At 38.7% G+C, this 14,520-nt stretch overlaps 1 protein-coding gene across 5 annotated transcripts in view; it reads left to right on the top strand.

Annotated features, from left to right (window-relative positions):
* Positions 1-14,520, top strand: part of MAP3K19 (mitogen-activated protein kinase kinase kinase 19) — a 55,790-nt gene that overhangs the window by 33,212 nt on the left and 8,058 nt on the right. For 3 of the 5 annotated variants that reach the window (XM_063075968.1, XM_063075960.1, XM_063075952.1), the window contains exons 4-6: positions 1,306-1,384; positions 2,319-2,578; positions 10,065-10,108. In XM_063075968.1, the coding sequence (XP_062932038.1) occupies positions 1,306-1,384; positions 2,319-2,578; positions 10,065-10,108 (383 nt within the window). Of the gene's footprint in view, positions 1-1,305; positions 1,385-2,318; positions 2,579-10,064; positions 10,109-11,552; positions 13,992-14,520 lie in introns of all 5 variants that reach the window. The other 2 variants (XM_063075936.1, XM_063075944.1) reach the window with 2 other exon arrangements.

Below are 14,520 nucleotides of genomic sequence, written 5' to 3'. Positions count from 1 at the left end.
AACTTTTACTATGTTTTAAATGTACTAGTCTTATTAAATGGCACAGGTATAAAAATTGAGCAGTAAAAATGCTTTCAAAATGATGGTTCCTGGGCTGAGCCCGTGGCGCACTTGGTAGCGTGCTGCGCTAGCAGCGCGGCGACGCTCCCGCCGCGGGTTCGGATCCTATATAAGAATGACCGGTGCACTCCCTGGCTGAGCGCTGGTCATGAAAAAAAAAAAAAAAAAAAAAAAAAATGATGGTTCCTATGTATTTAACAAAATATCCAAATTCCCTTAAAAATTATAAAAATCTACTAATTGAGGTAATCATAATGGTGATAGCTATTAAGTAACTTTCACAAGATCACCCAGGAAGTGGCAGAGGAGGGATGTAGACTCAGATCTGCCTGATTCAAACCCTACCCTTAACCTCCCTGGTATACTTTGTCCCTAGCATTCAGTTAGTGGAGCTTATAAGACCATTCCTCCTCTAGGCATATGCAGACTGAGTAAATGACTCTGACAAATACATGACTAGGAATGAATACCAGGACAAGTATTGCATCCTCCTGGAAGGACACTCCTCTGTGCTCCCACACCATCATTCCACACTTCTATCACATGCTCTTCTCGCTCCACTCTTTGCTTTCTTATCTTCTCTACTAGGGCCACGGTTGCATCTTGTTTATTTCTATACCTTCAGCACAAAAGTAGTGGGTTTGGCATATACCTAATAAAACTTTGTTGAATGGAGAAAAGTGAATGAATAAACAAACCTTAAAGTACAGAGAATTTCAGAGTGGTTCACACTAGTTTTTTATGTACATTTGCTTAACATGTTATATTGTAAGGAAGCATTGATTCTATAAATGGAACTTTCTGTCCTAAGAGTTATACTGGGGATCATTCCATGGAATCAGGCAGGAGACGACTAACACTACAAATACAAGTAAGTTGATGTGGGGCTACATAAATTACTTAATCCTCGTGACAAGTCTGTGAGGTCGATGTCATCATTTACACTTTATCGAAGGAGGGCTGGTTTTCTCCATCCAAGCATCAACATGGGCCATCACAAAACTTTATTTTACATTTGAAAATTTTTTTTTTTTTTTTTCTCTTTAAACAAGCATTTGTTTAGGATCTACCATATGCTGACAAGGAAAGATACAAAGATGGCTGGATCTCAGTCCCTGGTTAATGTCCATTCTGCAATCACTGAGAACACATTAATCAAATAGCCAGAAATAAAACACTTCTCTTGCTTACCACTGGAATTCATTACTTTCTTCTTCCTTCTACTACTGTCATGTGTTTCTATAGGTGTTGAGATTATTGTGACTTTTCCAAGAGATGTCAGTCATCCCCAAGAAATGAACCAAGAAGATTTAAAAGAAAAAAAGTAAGGAATATTCTTTGAAGTATTAAATTGAAACTTAAGTATGAAGTAATGATACTTGTGTGGCAACCTGTATTTTTAGAAACTCAATCCAAAACAATGCTCTAAAGCAGGGGTGACAATAAATATTATGTGGCAAAGGCCAAATAATAAATATTACAGGCTTTGTGGGCCATATGGTCTCCATTGCAATGATTCCTCTCTGCCATTGTTGCTTGAATGCAGCCATAGGCAACATGGAAACAGATGAGTGTGGTTGTGATCCAATTGCAGGCTATGGCCGGATTTGGCCCACGGGCTGTAGTTTGCTAACCCTGCTCTTAGAGCAGTGCTGCTCAAAATGTGATTCTGTAATCCTGTCATCAGTCCACGATGAGATTAGTACAGAACTGGAGAGTAACCACCGAAAAAGTTCTATAGCAATTTGACAAAGTCATTTTATGTTCATTGATCAGACAATACAAAAATCAGGTTTATTTTGTGCATGTTTTTTATTTTTCTTTCATTTTTATAGTAATTCACTTTTATTGTATTTTACGAAAGTATCAGTCCACAATGGATTAGGAAATTTAAAAACTGGTCCTTCATCAAGACAGTTTGAGAAGCTCTGGCTAGTCAATGTCCTTGGGGATAAAAGAGCACATCTCCATGCCTGCCATTTGTCTGATTTCTCTGCTCAAGGAAATGGGGGTTGGGAATAGTGCAGTGGGCTGAAACCTAATTCATTCAGGTAATGGTCCTGGGTGCAGAGGGCAGAGGAGGTGGCGAGAGAGCTGGAGGGTGGAGAGGTCTTGTCCTCTCAGGGTACAGCCATTCCATTCAGCAGCACCATTTGGAAATAGTTCTCTAAACAAGTTTTTTCGGGCTGGACTGAGAACTGGATATACAGAAGACACGGTGCATGAGTTTTAAATCAAACCATTTCTACTCCTTTTAGTCAGATAACCTCAGTGCATCAAGAATGGGCACAAGCACATTCTGCTTCTTGTCCAAATGAAATTGAGATGATGGACCTCAAGACAAAGACACTGACTGTGCAGCCTTTACTTCTCAAGAAAGAGGAAAATTCTAAGGAGCTCTCCGACATGAACCTGGGCTTTTTGTTGCCAAGACCTTGTTTAGAACCACACATCTCCAAGTCTGTAACCAGAGAAGATGCTCCTCATTTTCTAAATGGGCAGCAAAGAAAATCTGAAGGTACGTTGAACATTTAATTCCACAGTGATTCCTTCATTCTTTCAGTCAACAAATATTTATTTATTGTGCCAGACACCGTTCCAAATGCTGGAGATACAGCAATTAACAAGATGAACAATGACTCCTGCCTTGAGGAATTTACATTCCTGTGGGGTGTGGGAAGCATGAGGGACAGACAATAAACTGAAAAACAAGTAAAATGTGTGGTATATGAGATGGAGATGCTTTGGAGAAAAAACAAATGGGGAAGAGAAATGGGGCAGTGTCTTAGGCTGCTGTACAAAATACCATAGACTGGGTGGCTTCTAAACAACAGAAATTTATTTCTCACAGTTCTAGAGGCTGGGTAGTCCAAGATCAAGGTACCAGCAAATCTGATGTCTAGTGAAGGCCTGTTTCCTGATTCATAGATAGTAAATTCTCACTGTATCCTCACTTGGTGGAAGGGGTGAGGATCTCTCTTGGACCTCTTTTACAAGGGCAGTAATCCCATTCATGAGGTCCTCCCTCATGGCCTAATCATCTCTGCAAGGCTCACCTCTTAATATAATCACCTTGGGAGTTAGGATTTCAACATATGAATTTTGGGGGGGACACAGACATGTAGACCAGAGCAGGCAGTTTTAAATAGAGATTTTAAATAGAGTGAGTGAGGGATAGCATTATTGAGAAGGAAACCTGAGCAAACACCTGAAAAAGAAGAGAGAATGAACCATGTGTATATTTTGGGGAAGAAAGGGGATTGAACTGCAGTGGGGTGGACACAAGTTAGATAGCAGGGATCACAATAAACATTATGTGTCCAGGGCCAAATAATACATATTTTAGGCTGTGTGGGCCATATGGTCTCTGTGGCAATGAGGGAATGAATCATGTGTATATTCTAAGGAAGAATGTTTCGGGAGCAAGAAGGCCAGTGTAGCCAGAGCAGAGTCAGAGGGGCAAGTGCCTTGGAAGAATTATGAATGACATGGGGGAATTCAAAGGGTGATCTGAAATGCAAGTTTAAGCAGCCTTTTTAAATAGGTAGAAAATTATAAATTGTATCTTACAGTTTTATCTTTCCTGAATTATGTGCAGCCTTGGTTAAGAACCCTTACCTTAGATTATTTATTAGCACTTCTTTTTCTCTTTTCCATATCTTTTAACCTGTATTTCAGATTTCCCATTTCCTTTTCTCTCTGGGCTTCATTCTGAGTAATTTTATTTTTGTTAATCTTTCAGTTCACTAACCATCTTTGGCATTATCTAATCTGCTGTTAAACCCATCCATTGTTTTTCTGCAATATTTTATAATAAGATTTTCCAAATATACAGCAAAATTTAAAGAATTTTACAGTGAACACCTGTAGACCCACCACCTAGTCCACTTTTAACATTTTAGTATATTTGCTTTATCATATATCTGTTCATCTATCTAGCCTTCTATCCATCCATTGACCCATCTTAATTTTTGCTGCATTTCAAAGTAAATTGCAAATATCAGTACACATTTCCCCCAATTTTTAGCATTCTTATCACTAACTACAGTTCAATATATGTTTGCAGTTTTTTCTTTTTTAAAAAAATGTACAAGTGTGTATTTCCTAAGTTTTTACAAATGCGTATTCCTGTGAAACCCAAACCCTTGTCAAGCTATAGAACATTAAATTCAGCCCCAGAAAGCTTCCTCAAGCCCTTTCCCAGTTAGTTCTAAACTGCCCCCTCAGGGCCGGCCCGTGGCTCACTCGGGAGAGTGTGGTGCTGAGAACACCAAGGCCCCGGGTTCGGATCCCATATACGGATGGCCGGTTGGCTCACTGGCTGAGCGTGGTGCTCACAACACCAAGTCAAGGGTTAAGATCCCCTTACCGGTCATCTTTTAAAAAAAATAAAAAATAAATAAATAAATAAACTGCCCCCTCAACGGCAACTACTGTTCTGAGTTGTTTCCACCATAGATTAGTTTTGCCTATTCCAGAATTTCATATAAATGGAAGTGCACAGCATATATTCTTTTATGCAAGCCTTTTTTCTTTTCTTTTCTTTTCTTTTCTTTTTTTTTTTTGTGACCGGTAAGGGGATCGTAACCCTTGGCTTGGTGTTGCCCGCACCATGCTCAGCCAGTGAGCACACCAGCCATCCCTATAGAGGATCCGAACCCTTGGCACTCCCAGTGCCGCTGTGCTCCCAGTGCCGCACTCTCCTGAGTGAGCCACAGGGTCGGCCCTCTTTTTTCACTTCCCTTGATGTTTTTGAGATTCATCCATATTGTCGCATATATCAATAGCTTATTCTTTTTGATTGACAAATAGTATCCCATTGTATGCATACCCCACAGTTTATCTAGTCTTCTATTGTTGGACATCAGAGCTGCTCCCATCTTTTGACTACTATAAGTAAAGCTGCAATGATCATTCCTGTATAAGTCTTTTTGTAAAGACCTTTCTCTTGGGTAAATTCCTAAGAGTAAAATTGCCAGGTCATATGTTTGTTTAGTTTTTAAGAAACTTCCAGAACCTTTTTTTTTTTTTTTTTTTGTCGTTTTTTCGTGACCGGCACTCAGCCAGTGAGTGCACTGGTCAGTCCTATATAGGATCCGAACCCGCGGCGGGAGCGTCGCCGCGCTCCCAGCGCAGCACTCTACCAAGTGCGCCACGGGCTCGGCCCCATCCAGAACCTTTTCCAAAGTCTTTGTACCATCTGACATCTTTATGAACAATGTATAACATTCCAGTTGCTTCACATCCTCACAAACATTTGGTGTTGCCAGTCTTTTTAAGTTTAGCCATTCTGGTGGATGTGCAGTGCTGTCTCATTGAGATAGAAGTAGTGTATCATTCTGATCCATTCATCTGTGCTTTTTAAAAAATTTTAATTTTTAGTTCAACAATTATATTTAATTTCTAAAAGTTCCATTTGTTTCTTTTTCAAATATCCTTTGTTCATTATTAAGAATGTCTTGTTTGGATGATTTTTTTTTTTTTTTTTTTGGCAGCTGACCAGTATGGGGATCCAAATTCTTCACCTGGTTGTTTTTATGATTCTATCTTTTATTTCTTTAAACATTTAAGATATTGTTATTTTATACACTGTATTTGATAATTCTAGTATCTGAAATCCCTAGGGTTCCAAATCTGTTGTTCCTGGTTTCTACTAACTTGTATTATTGTTTCTTTCTTGAGTGTTTGAAAATCTTTATTGTGAGCTCATATTTAGTTGATATTTATCTGGGAATCTTGGGGGCCTACACTGAGGGTGCTTTCCAAGAAGGATGTGAGTTTGCTTCTGCTAGGTACCAAGGTTGTTACAGACTTGAGTCTGCTTTAGCCTCATTCCTGGATCCTCAACTTAGTGTGAGATTCTAAGAGCCAACTTCCAACTATATTGAGCCCAAGACTTATTTACCAGATAGCAGCACTGATGGCAGTATTTCTCCTGGGATCAATACTGTCTTTGGTGTTTGCTTACCACTGTCCTAAACCAATCAGCCTAAACCACCAGGAACAAACCTATAATCCAACATGTTGCATTTATTGGCTTATTGCAATGAGGGAGACTGCACACCAGAGGAACCATGAGGCATCTTACCAAACTGAGGAAAAGAACAGAATAAATATTATAGGATTTTGAGAGAAGTGTACAGATTAAGTGAAATTAAATAGCAGAGCTTTAAAATAAAAAAAAAATTCATTGTAAAATGTACATAACATAAAATTTGCCATTTTAACCATTCTAAGCAGTTCAATTACATTGTCGTGCCACTGTCACCACTATTCATCCCCAGAACCTTTTCATCTTGCAGAACTGAAACTCTTTGCTCATTACACATAATCTCTTTCTGCTTCTCCCCTGAAGCCTCTGGTAATCTATTTTCTGGTAATTCTGTTTTCTGTCTCAGTATAAATTTGACTATTCTAAGTCCCTCACGTAAGTGGAATCATACATTTGTCCTTTTGTCTGGCTTATTTCACTTGGCATGATGTTGAAGCAGTGTTTTGATAGGCTGTATGTAAAGGGGCTGACATCAAGTCTGGACTGTGAAGGGAACCCAGGGTCTTGTTCCTTGAAATCTGCAAAAGGTAGCTCCCAACTCTCAGAAGCCTTTCTTCGGCCTCATATCTTGCCACTCTTCCTCAGCAGTATGACAAACATTAGCGCTACTAAATGCCTTCCATTCCCTAAACAAATATGTAAATATTTGCACATACTGTTCTTTCTGCAGGAACATTATACCATGCTCCAGGTCTCATTGTAGATACCATTTCTTCTGGGAAGTCTTTCTGAACCTCCTCAAGACTGGATGAGTTGCCACTCCCGTTGGAATCCCATAGGATCCCAACCTTACCTACAACATAACACACATCATGCTAAATGGTCACTATTTGTTTACATGCCAGTGTCATCAGATTATAAAGGCAAGGATCATTGTACCTCCAAGCATCTAGCATCATACCTGGCACATAACTATTAAAAATGCATACTGAATTAATAATAACAATAAGCAGCCAGCCGTTTTTTTTCTTTTTAGACTTTGCATTTATCATGGCATTAATAACTGCTTCATTTCATCATTTATTTACTTTCTGCATATCTGCCAGTAACTCAACCCCACCCTGTCTAACGGGCCTCTAAAACACATCTCAGTACAGACAATTACAATCAGGTAATCCGTTGGTTCCTTTTATTTTTAAAGACATTGCTCCTGGAAACTTCTGCCCTCCTGTTTCACTCTACACTGCCTGCTCTTTGGACCTACTGCCCAGCTGCCTATCTGGGATCCCCTTCACCGTCATTCTGGAAATTCCTTTGCATCTCTGCTCTGTGGAGCTCTGTGTACTGGGCACATGGCTTACTCCCTCATTTAGTGGGGCACATTTTCCAGTAGCTTCCTGAGAAAGAGTGCATATTAATGATAGTTTTTTGTCTCTAATTTCTCTGAGCTATTTTCTTTCTTTCAGTTTTTGTTCTCTGTATTTTCATGTTAGAGGACTTTCTCACATAGTTGATCTTTGGCTATCTATTTGTATATAAGAGAGGGGCACTAAAAAGGGCTGTGTAGTTTGAGTGGGTTCATTGTGTGAACCTCAGAGGAGATGAAAGGGCAGAGACCTGGAAAATTGGTTGAGGGATTCCCAAGTGACAGTGCACATGCCTGGCCTTTTTTCTCAGCTAGTTTTCCCTAGAGAGGGATAATCCAAGCTCCTGCCTGTAGGTTATGAGGCTGGAGGCCAATGTTCCTGGCACTGAATGGGCTCCATATTTCAGTGCACAGACTTTTACTGAATCCAGTATCCCATTTCTGCTCCCAGCTATACCTAGCTCCTTAAGATCTTTGTTTTAAGCCATCTAGAGAGTAAACTTTCAGCATCTAACAGGAAAGGAGAAGAGCAGCTCCTGACCAGTGGGGCAGGACAGGGGATCTGGAATCTACTCCTCATACAGACTTAAGAACAACTCTCTTGTTGCAGCCTCACCTGTGTCCCCGCCTTCAGAATTGGTATCTTCAACTCCTGCTCCTTTCTGGGGTTCTTAGTTCTTGCTGAGTCCTCTCCCTGCAGGCATTGAGCAGAACAGAGAAAGCTGACAACTAAATCAGTTGTCATTCATCCATACAGTTTTCACTGTCCAGAATTTTATTGATACTGCTTATCTGCTGTTTTATCATCTGGGTTTTTCTTTTCTTTTTTTTTTTTTTGTCATTATTTACTTGTTTTAAAATTCCTTTAGTGTCGTTTTAGTGAAAATTGTGCAGAAAATGGAGAAAACCTTGTACATTCAATCACCATATTTAACTGGAACTCTCTACGCATTTTAAAAGGCTTTTGACACATATTGCCAAATTACCTACTGGAAGGATCTTACCTCTATATTCCCACCAGAAATCTTTCAGTGTACCTCACTACCCTTGTCATTCCTGACCAACACTGGCTACCATTTATTCAAATATTTATAATAATACCTGAAAGGTTTTTTTTTTTTTTTTTTTTAACTCAGGAGGTTATCCATATGCATCCAATCATAAATTATATTCAGTTGTATTTCTGGATTAATTTCTAATATCTTTTCAACAGAAGATCTCAACCTCTATAATGAGACTCCTATAAGAACAAAGATTTTGTCTTGTTCACAACTGTACATTGCCATCTTCTGGGCAATGTTGGCTACTCAATAAATATTTGTTGGATAAATGGGTAAAGAATTGGGGGAGGGGGAGGGATGCCTTAGCCTGCTGTGGCTAAGAGGAATGCCTGTTTCCCCTCCTGTTGAGATCCTCTTCTCAGGTGACTATTTTCACCTGAGATTGGTTTTCCTACCTGTATTACATCTTAGAGAAGTGTGTTTCTCTCTAAGTGAAATTTCAAAATGACAGCCTGTGACTGAAATGGACCTACATACATATTTTGTTTGGCCCTCACAGCATTAATAAACAAGAGAGGAGGAGGGAGTTTTCACGTAAAATCTGCAGTTCTCTGACTTCTCTTGACAATTGGAAGATCTAGCACTGCTTGATTATCCCTCTGGATTGGACATCAATTAGAGCGGGGTAATTATGCCCCTTTAGTTGGGACACATGGTCTCAACTCACCACTGTCCCTACCTGTCCCACTTTATCCATTTATGTAACCTGCATTGACCCTGGAGACATTGAAGCTTTTGGCTTCAGCCTTAATCTGTGTTGGCCGGTAGGATTTGGGGAACCATTCTGACTTTTCAGTAAGAAGAGAACAGCTTCTAGATATTACACTAATTCATAAACCCCATCCCTCTCTTCCCCATACCCTCCTTTCAGAATTGATGACCTTTCTAATTCAAACAACTGTTGGGAGACAATTATGCATGAATATTTTCACATTTCTGCACAGTCCAATCTTTCTAAGAAAAAAACACTAGGAAACTAGGTTAAAAGATGATTGAATGGCAAACATGGAAGTTAGAGATAGTGTATTACTCCAGAGAGATTTAGAGGCTTATTTCCGCAGGAGCTGTTTGCTTACATTGTAGGATAATAAAACTTAGGGGCACCTTTCTCCTGAAATATTTTCCGCATTTCGTTGTAAATGAATGGTCCACTCTGGGTGGACCAGAGTTCCAGTCACCCTGTATACCACCAGAGTCTTGTAATTTCAGGATTCCCTCCTGTGGTGCAACCGCAGCACATTGAGGGTAAGTGTCTGGGTCTCCTTGTGTCGCATGAGAGAGATTAGGATATGGGGTTCCGGTGTTATGATGCTCTGTGAGTAATAAATGGTCTGTTCTCTGATCCAGAGATCTCCAGTTTCCTGTCGGAATATAGATATAAATAACAACAACCCTCCTCGTGGCAGTAGCCTGAAGTTTTGTATAATCATTCCATACCCACCTCCATATAGATTACACAAGGAAAAACTTAATTTGTACAGCTTCTCAAATCTCAGCATCTAGATTACTCCATCTCCAATCCCTAGTTTAAGACTGTTTACTCTACTATTAAGAATATTCAATTATTATTATTTTCTTGTTGCAGAGTCTTCTACCTCTAATATGAAGTACAATAGCCGAAGACTTGAGGTAAGACTAGTTTTAGCATTTTTGAATGAAGAATTGACACCAAAGAATTTTTGTTGTTAAAGACAAACTCTGTCAGAAAATTCAGAACCAGATTCTCAGCAACTATATCTTGGAAAATCAAAAACTCACATGTAATTTATAGAATAGTGAATCATTCCAGGGAAGATTATGCCTGGCCATGTGCATTGCTTTTCTGGGGATGCTTCATGTTGTCTGCATAGTGAGGTGAGTAGCTCTCTTAGGCACACTTTAATTAGTCTTCTTTTAATCTGTCTAGAAATTAGGTAATTCTTTTTTCCAGTGGTGGAAAGATTTTTCTAGGTGTCAAATTTATAAGCAAAGCTTTTGGAAACCTACTTGCAGTTCTCTGGTTTCCTTAGTTATTTGATCCTTCTGTATCCTATGAGTCTTTGAGGAAACACTTATGCATAGGTACTGCTTAGCGTCGTACAAGTTTATTGGCCTGAAAAAAATTTAATAGCTGTTACTAGGGAGATGTTTAAGTACTGGGAGAATCTGCCATTATTTCCTAAATTATTTTTGAGAAATAAAGAAAATCATCAGGACAATAAAGCTGGGGGATTTACTGTATCTCACCTATTTCTAATGCTTAAGTTTCTAGTGTTAGCTCCCTTTTCCTTCCTTCTTACACATAGCTGCAGTAGAATGAAAATTAAACATATAGCTCTCAGTTGCCACCCATGATCCATGCCTATAAACATTCTCATATAATTAAGTATCAAATCTGTAAACACGGGAAAAGGCCACAATGAAAAAAAGCATAAAATTAAGGAGTTTTATAATGGCCACAAAGCTGAATATTATCTATTGGGTTATACTGACCTCTAGAGGTTGATAATAATAAAAGAGCTTAGTTTGAAAATAGGGAGAGGGCAAAGCAGAATGAAAAGCCACAGGGTTGCAAACGTTCAGGTATAAAGCCATCTTTATAAGCCGCCCTCAAGCAGACAATTCTGCAAAACAATGATGAGCAGTTGTGTTCCAGATACAAATTCTGAGGTAGTCAATAACCAAATGATCACTGTAAAAGTACATGTAATAATAATTTTAAACTGTTCTAATGGGGATTTCAAAAATCTTAAATTAATTCTCTGGAAAGTAAAAAACAAAAGAGGAGAGAAAGGAAATGTTTCTTATCTTACATTTTTAACATTTACATTATAGGACCTTCATTAAAATATATATAACCATTAATATTTACATCTATAATAATCTTGGTTTTTAAAAGTATTGATTTACCTTGGTTCGAAAGAACTATTGGGAATGAGATTTTAGTTTTAAAAATTGTGATCTCCAGGATAGCTTTGTACTTTAAAGGCCTTCCTTAAGAGAATATTAGAATCTCTTCATAGTACTTTGAAGTAGATAACATGCTACTTATTTTAGTTTCTGCATTCATAGCTTTTTTTCTCTTTCCTTTTAGTTCCCTCTGCCACCATTGTCATTCTTGCCCATTAGATCTGGTGTCCATACTATCCCCTCAAATCACAAGGTTTCAAAAGAGAGAGAAAGAAATATTCCAAGCTTCACGTCCTTTGTACCTAAACTCAAAGAGCCTGTTAGTCACTCTGATGAGTTCACTTCATCAAAGAAGCAGCAGGAAGCCTCACTTAACGTGCTGGTGGATCAGACCCTCAGGTCTTCTGATAGCTTCATTTGGTCAAGAAATATGTGTTCTTTTTGGAAGGCTAACCACCACAGACAACACCTGGAGACGGAGAACTGGAAATCCAAGGAAATAGAAGGATGTGACAAAATTGAAATCTCTCACTTTGAAAAAGGGCAGTCTTTGTTGTCCTTTGAGAATTTTAAGGAAGGCAGTATTCCTACAGATAGGGAACAGAATATTGACTGCTATGGTAGTGAAATGAGAAAAGCAGAAGGAAACTCTCAATATTTTCCATCAAGAAAGAAAGAGAGTTCAGTAGTCAGAAACTATGAACAAGATCCAGAAATTGTATGTACCATTCTAAGTGAGCTCCAAGAAGCCCGGCACTCAGAAATAACTCCAAGCCAGGATGAAGAGATTAGAAATGATACAGCTGATTCAAAAAGCACTTCTTTACCTAAGGGTGAAGCAATTCAACCGGGCAATATTTTAGAAGAGTTTACTGTATTTAAAAGCTTGTCCAATGTAGTCTCTGATGGACCCATTGAGACGCTTCCAAAAAGTCATAGTGGCATGGAGACAAACATAAAAATATCAATAGCAGAAGCAACCAAACCAGAAATGAATGGGATGGTGCCTCTTATCCATGTCACTTTCTCTGGAGATGAAACTCCCAAGGAACCAGCTATAACCAAACCAAGCCTCCAAAAAAGAAAGGGCACTGTTCTTAACAACAATAGCTTCAACATACTTGCACACCAGGAAAATGACATGTGTAAGGTGAATATACATAGAAATAAGTTGGATTCAAAGACCAAGACAAGTAACAGGACACCTCAGAATTTCATGATTTCCTTTGAAGGTCCCATTAAGCCTACCACACATAAAACCAGCATAAAACCTCAAGTTTTCCCTGCGTTAGGGCTTGTTGACCCCAAGCCTCGGCAATTGCCCAAGTTTCAAAGGAGAATGCCGCAGATAGAAAAGAAGCAATTAACTTACCGGACTCAGAAACCTAAAAAGCAATCATTTCCTTGCATCTGTAAAAATCCAGGAATAAAAAAGTCATGTGTTTCTCTCTCTCTTCAACCAACAGAGCCAAGACTAAATTACCTAGATCTCAAGTACAGTGACATGTTCAAAGAAATCAACTCAGCTGCCAATGGACCTGGAATCTATGAAATGTTTGGGACCCCTGTTTATTGTCACATGCGAGAGGTGGAACGGCATGAAAACAAATACAACCGCCAGATATGCTCAGCTCCATCGGGCAGATGTGTCACCAGTAAATGTCGATCTTCACACAGTGACAGGAACAGCAATAGTAGAACAAGACTTTCTCAGAAAAAACCACATACTAAACTCCCAAAGGCTTCACTTGGTATTAAACAAAAGCACAAAGATTTAGTTTCTAAAGAAAAGAGTTTTGAGACTGTAGGTAGCCACCTACAAGACACTGGAAATGATATTTCAGAAACAGACTGGCAGATAAAATCTTCAGGCAATGACTTTCTATCTTCCAAAGATGAAGTTCAGCCTGTAAACTTGGCTCATACTCTTGAGCAGTCCACTGAACAGAACAAATTCCTTCCTGCCTCAGATTTATCCATTGTTAATGAAATTTGTATGGAAGGATCTGCTGATGGAGACAATTCTAACCATCAAATACTCATCACAAGCCTCAGAGATCTGCAAGAACTTGAAGAGCTTCATCACCAAACCCCATTTGTTTCTTCAGAAGACAGCTGGACAGTGCCCAGTGAGAAGAGTTCTAACAAGCATGTACTGCAAAAAAAGCAGAATATAGCTTCTCTTGGTAAAATAAATGCCAGCCAACTTTTAACTAAAGATCTTGAGTTTGATAGTGTTTCATATAAGTCTAAAACACTTATGAATTTCTCTTTCCATGAGAAACAAGAAAATGCATCTTCCCATACATATCAACACTGGGCACATTCCTTGGATCATGATAGTTTAGCAAGTAAGTCCATCACATATCAAACATTTGGAAAAACTTTAAATGATGCAAATTCAATTTCCCAAGAAATTCTGGACTCTGTAAAGAATGAAGAATTGACAGATGAACTATTAGGTTGTCTTGCTGCAGAACTATTAGCTCTTGATGAGAAGGATAATAACTCTTGCCAAATAATGGAAAGTGAAACAGATCCTGAAAACCGAAATCTTGTGCTTAGTAGGAGAGGAAATACCACAAAAGAATTGGGCAGAGAGGCAACAAATGTTGAAATGCAGGTTGGTATTATTAGAATCAGAGATTCATTGGGGTGAGAAGAACCTTAGAGACAATTTGGCTCAAACCCCTTATTTTCAATTGAGGAATGATAAACCCTAAACAATTAAACAGTTTCTTCAAGTTCTCATTGTTTAGTCTCAAGGTTAGAATCCAGGTCCCCAGACTCCCAGGCTAGGACGTTTTCCTTATGTTGCTTTACCTCTGGAATTTAGCTAGCTTGACACTGCAATGAAATCACTTTGAGTAAAATAATAAAGCAAAACTATTTATTTAAATAAGTCAGCATTTTATTTGATGATGAAATTTTCAATGACAAGATAATTTTCAGTTATCAGCAGAGAGATAATTATAAATAAAGAGTTGTGAGATAGAAAGAAACGAACACAGCCCCTAAAATAGCTCAACATTTTGCTCATATGAAGACATAAAATGTATATTTCTTAAAGATTCCCTGCACCTGAGCATTAGCTCTCAGGGGGTTCACTACTTTAACACAAAAATATCATTGATGTCTACTGTGTTTTTGGT

This window comes from Cynocephalus volans, chromosome 1 (assembly GCF_027409185.1).
Source record: "Cynocephalus volans isolate mCynVol1 chromosome 1, mCynVol1.pri, whole genome shotgun sequence".
Taxonomy (NCBI): domain Eukaryota; kingdom Metazoa; phylum Chordata; class Mammalia; order Dermoptera; family Cynocephalidae; genus Cynocephalus; species Cynocephalus volans.
Note: the sequence above shows the minus strand (reverse complement) of the source record. Positions and strands in the feature narration are given on the sequence as shown.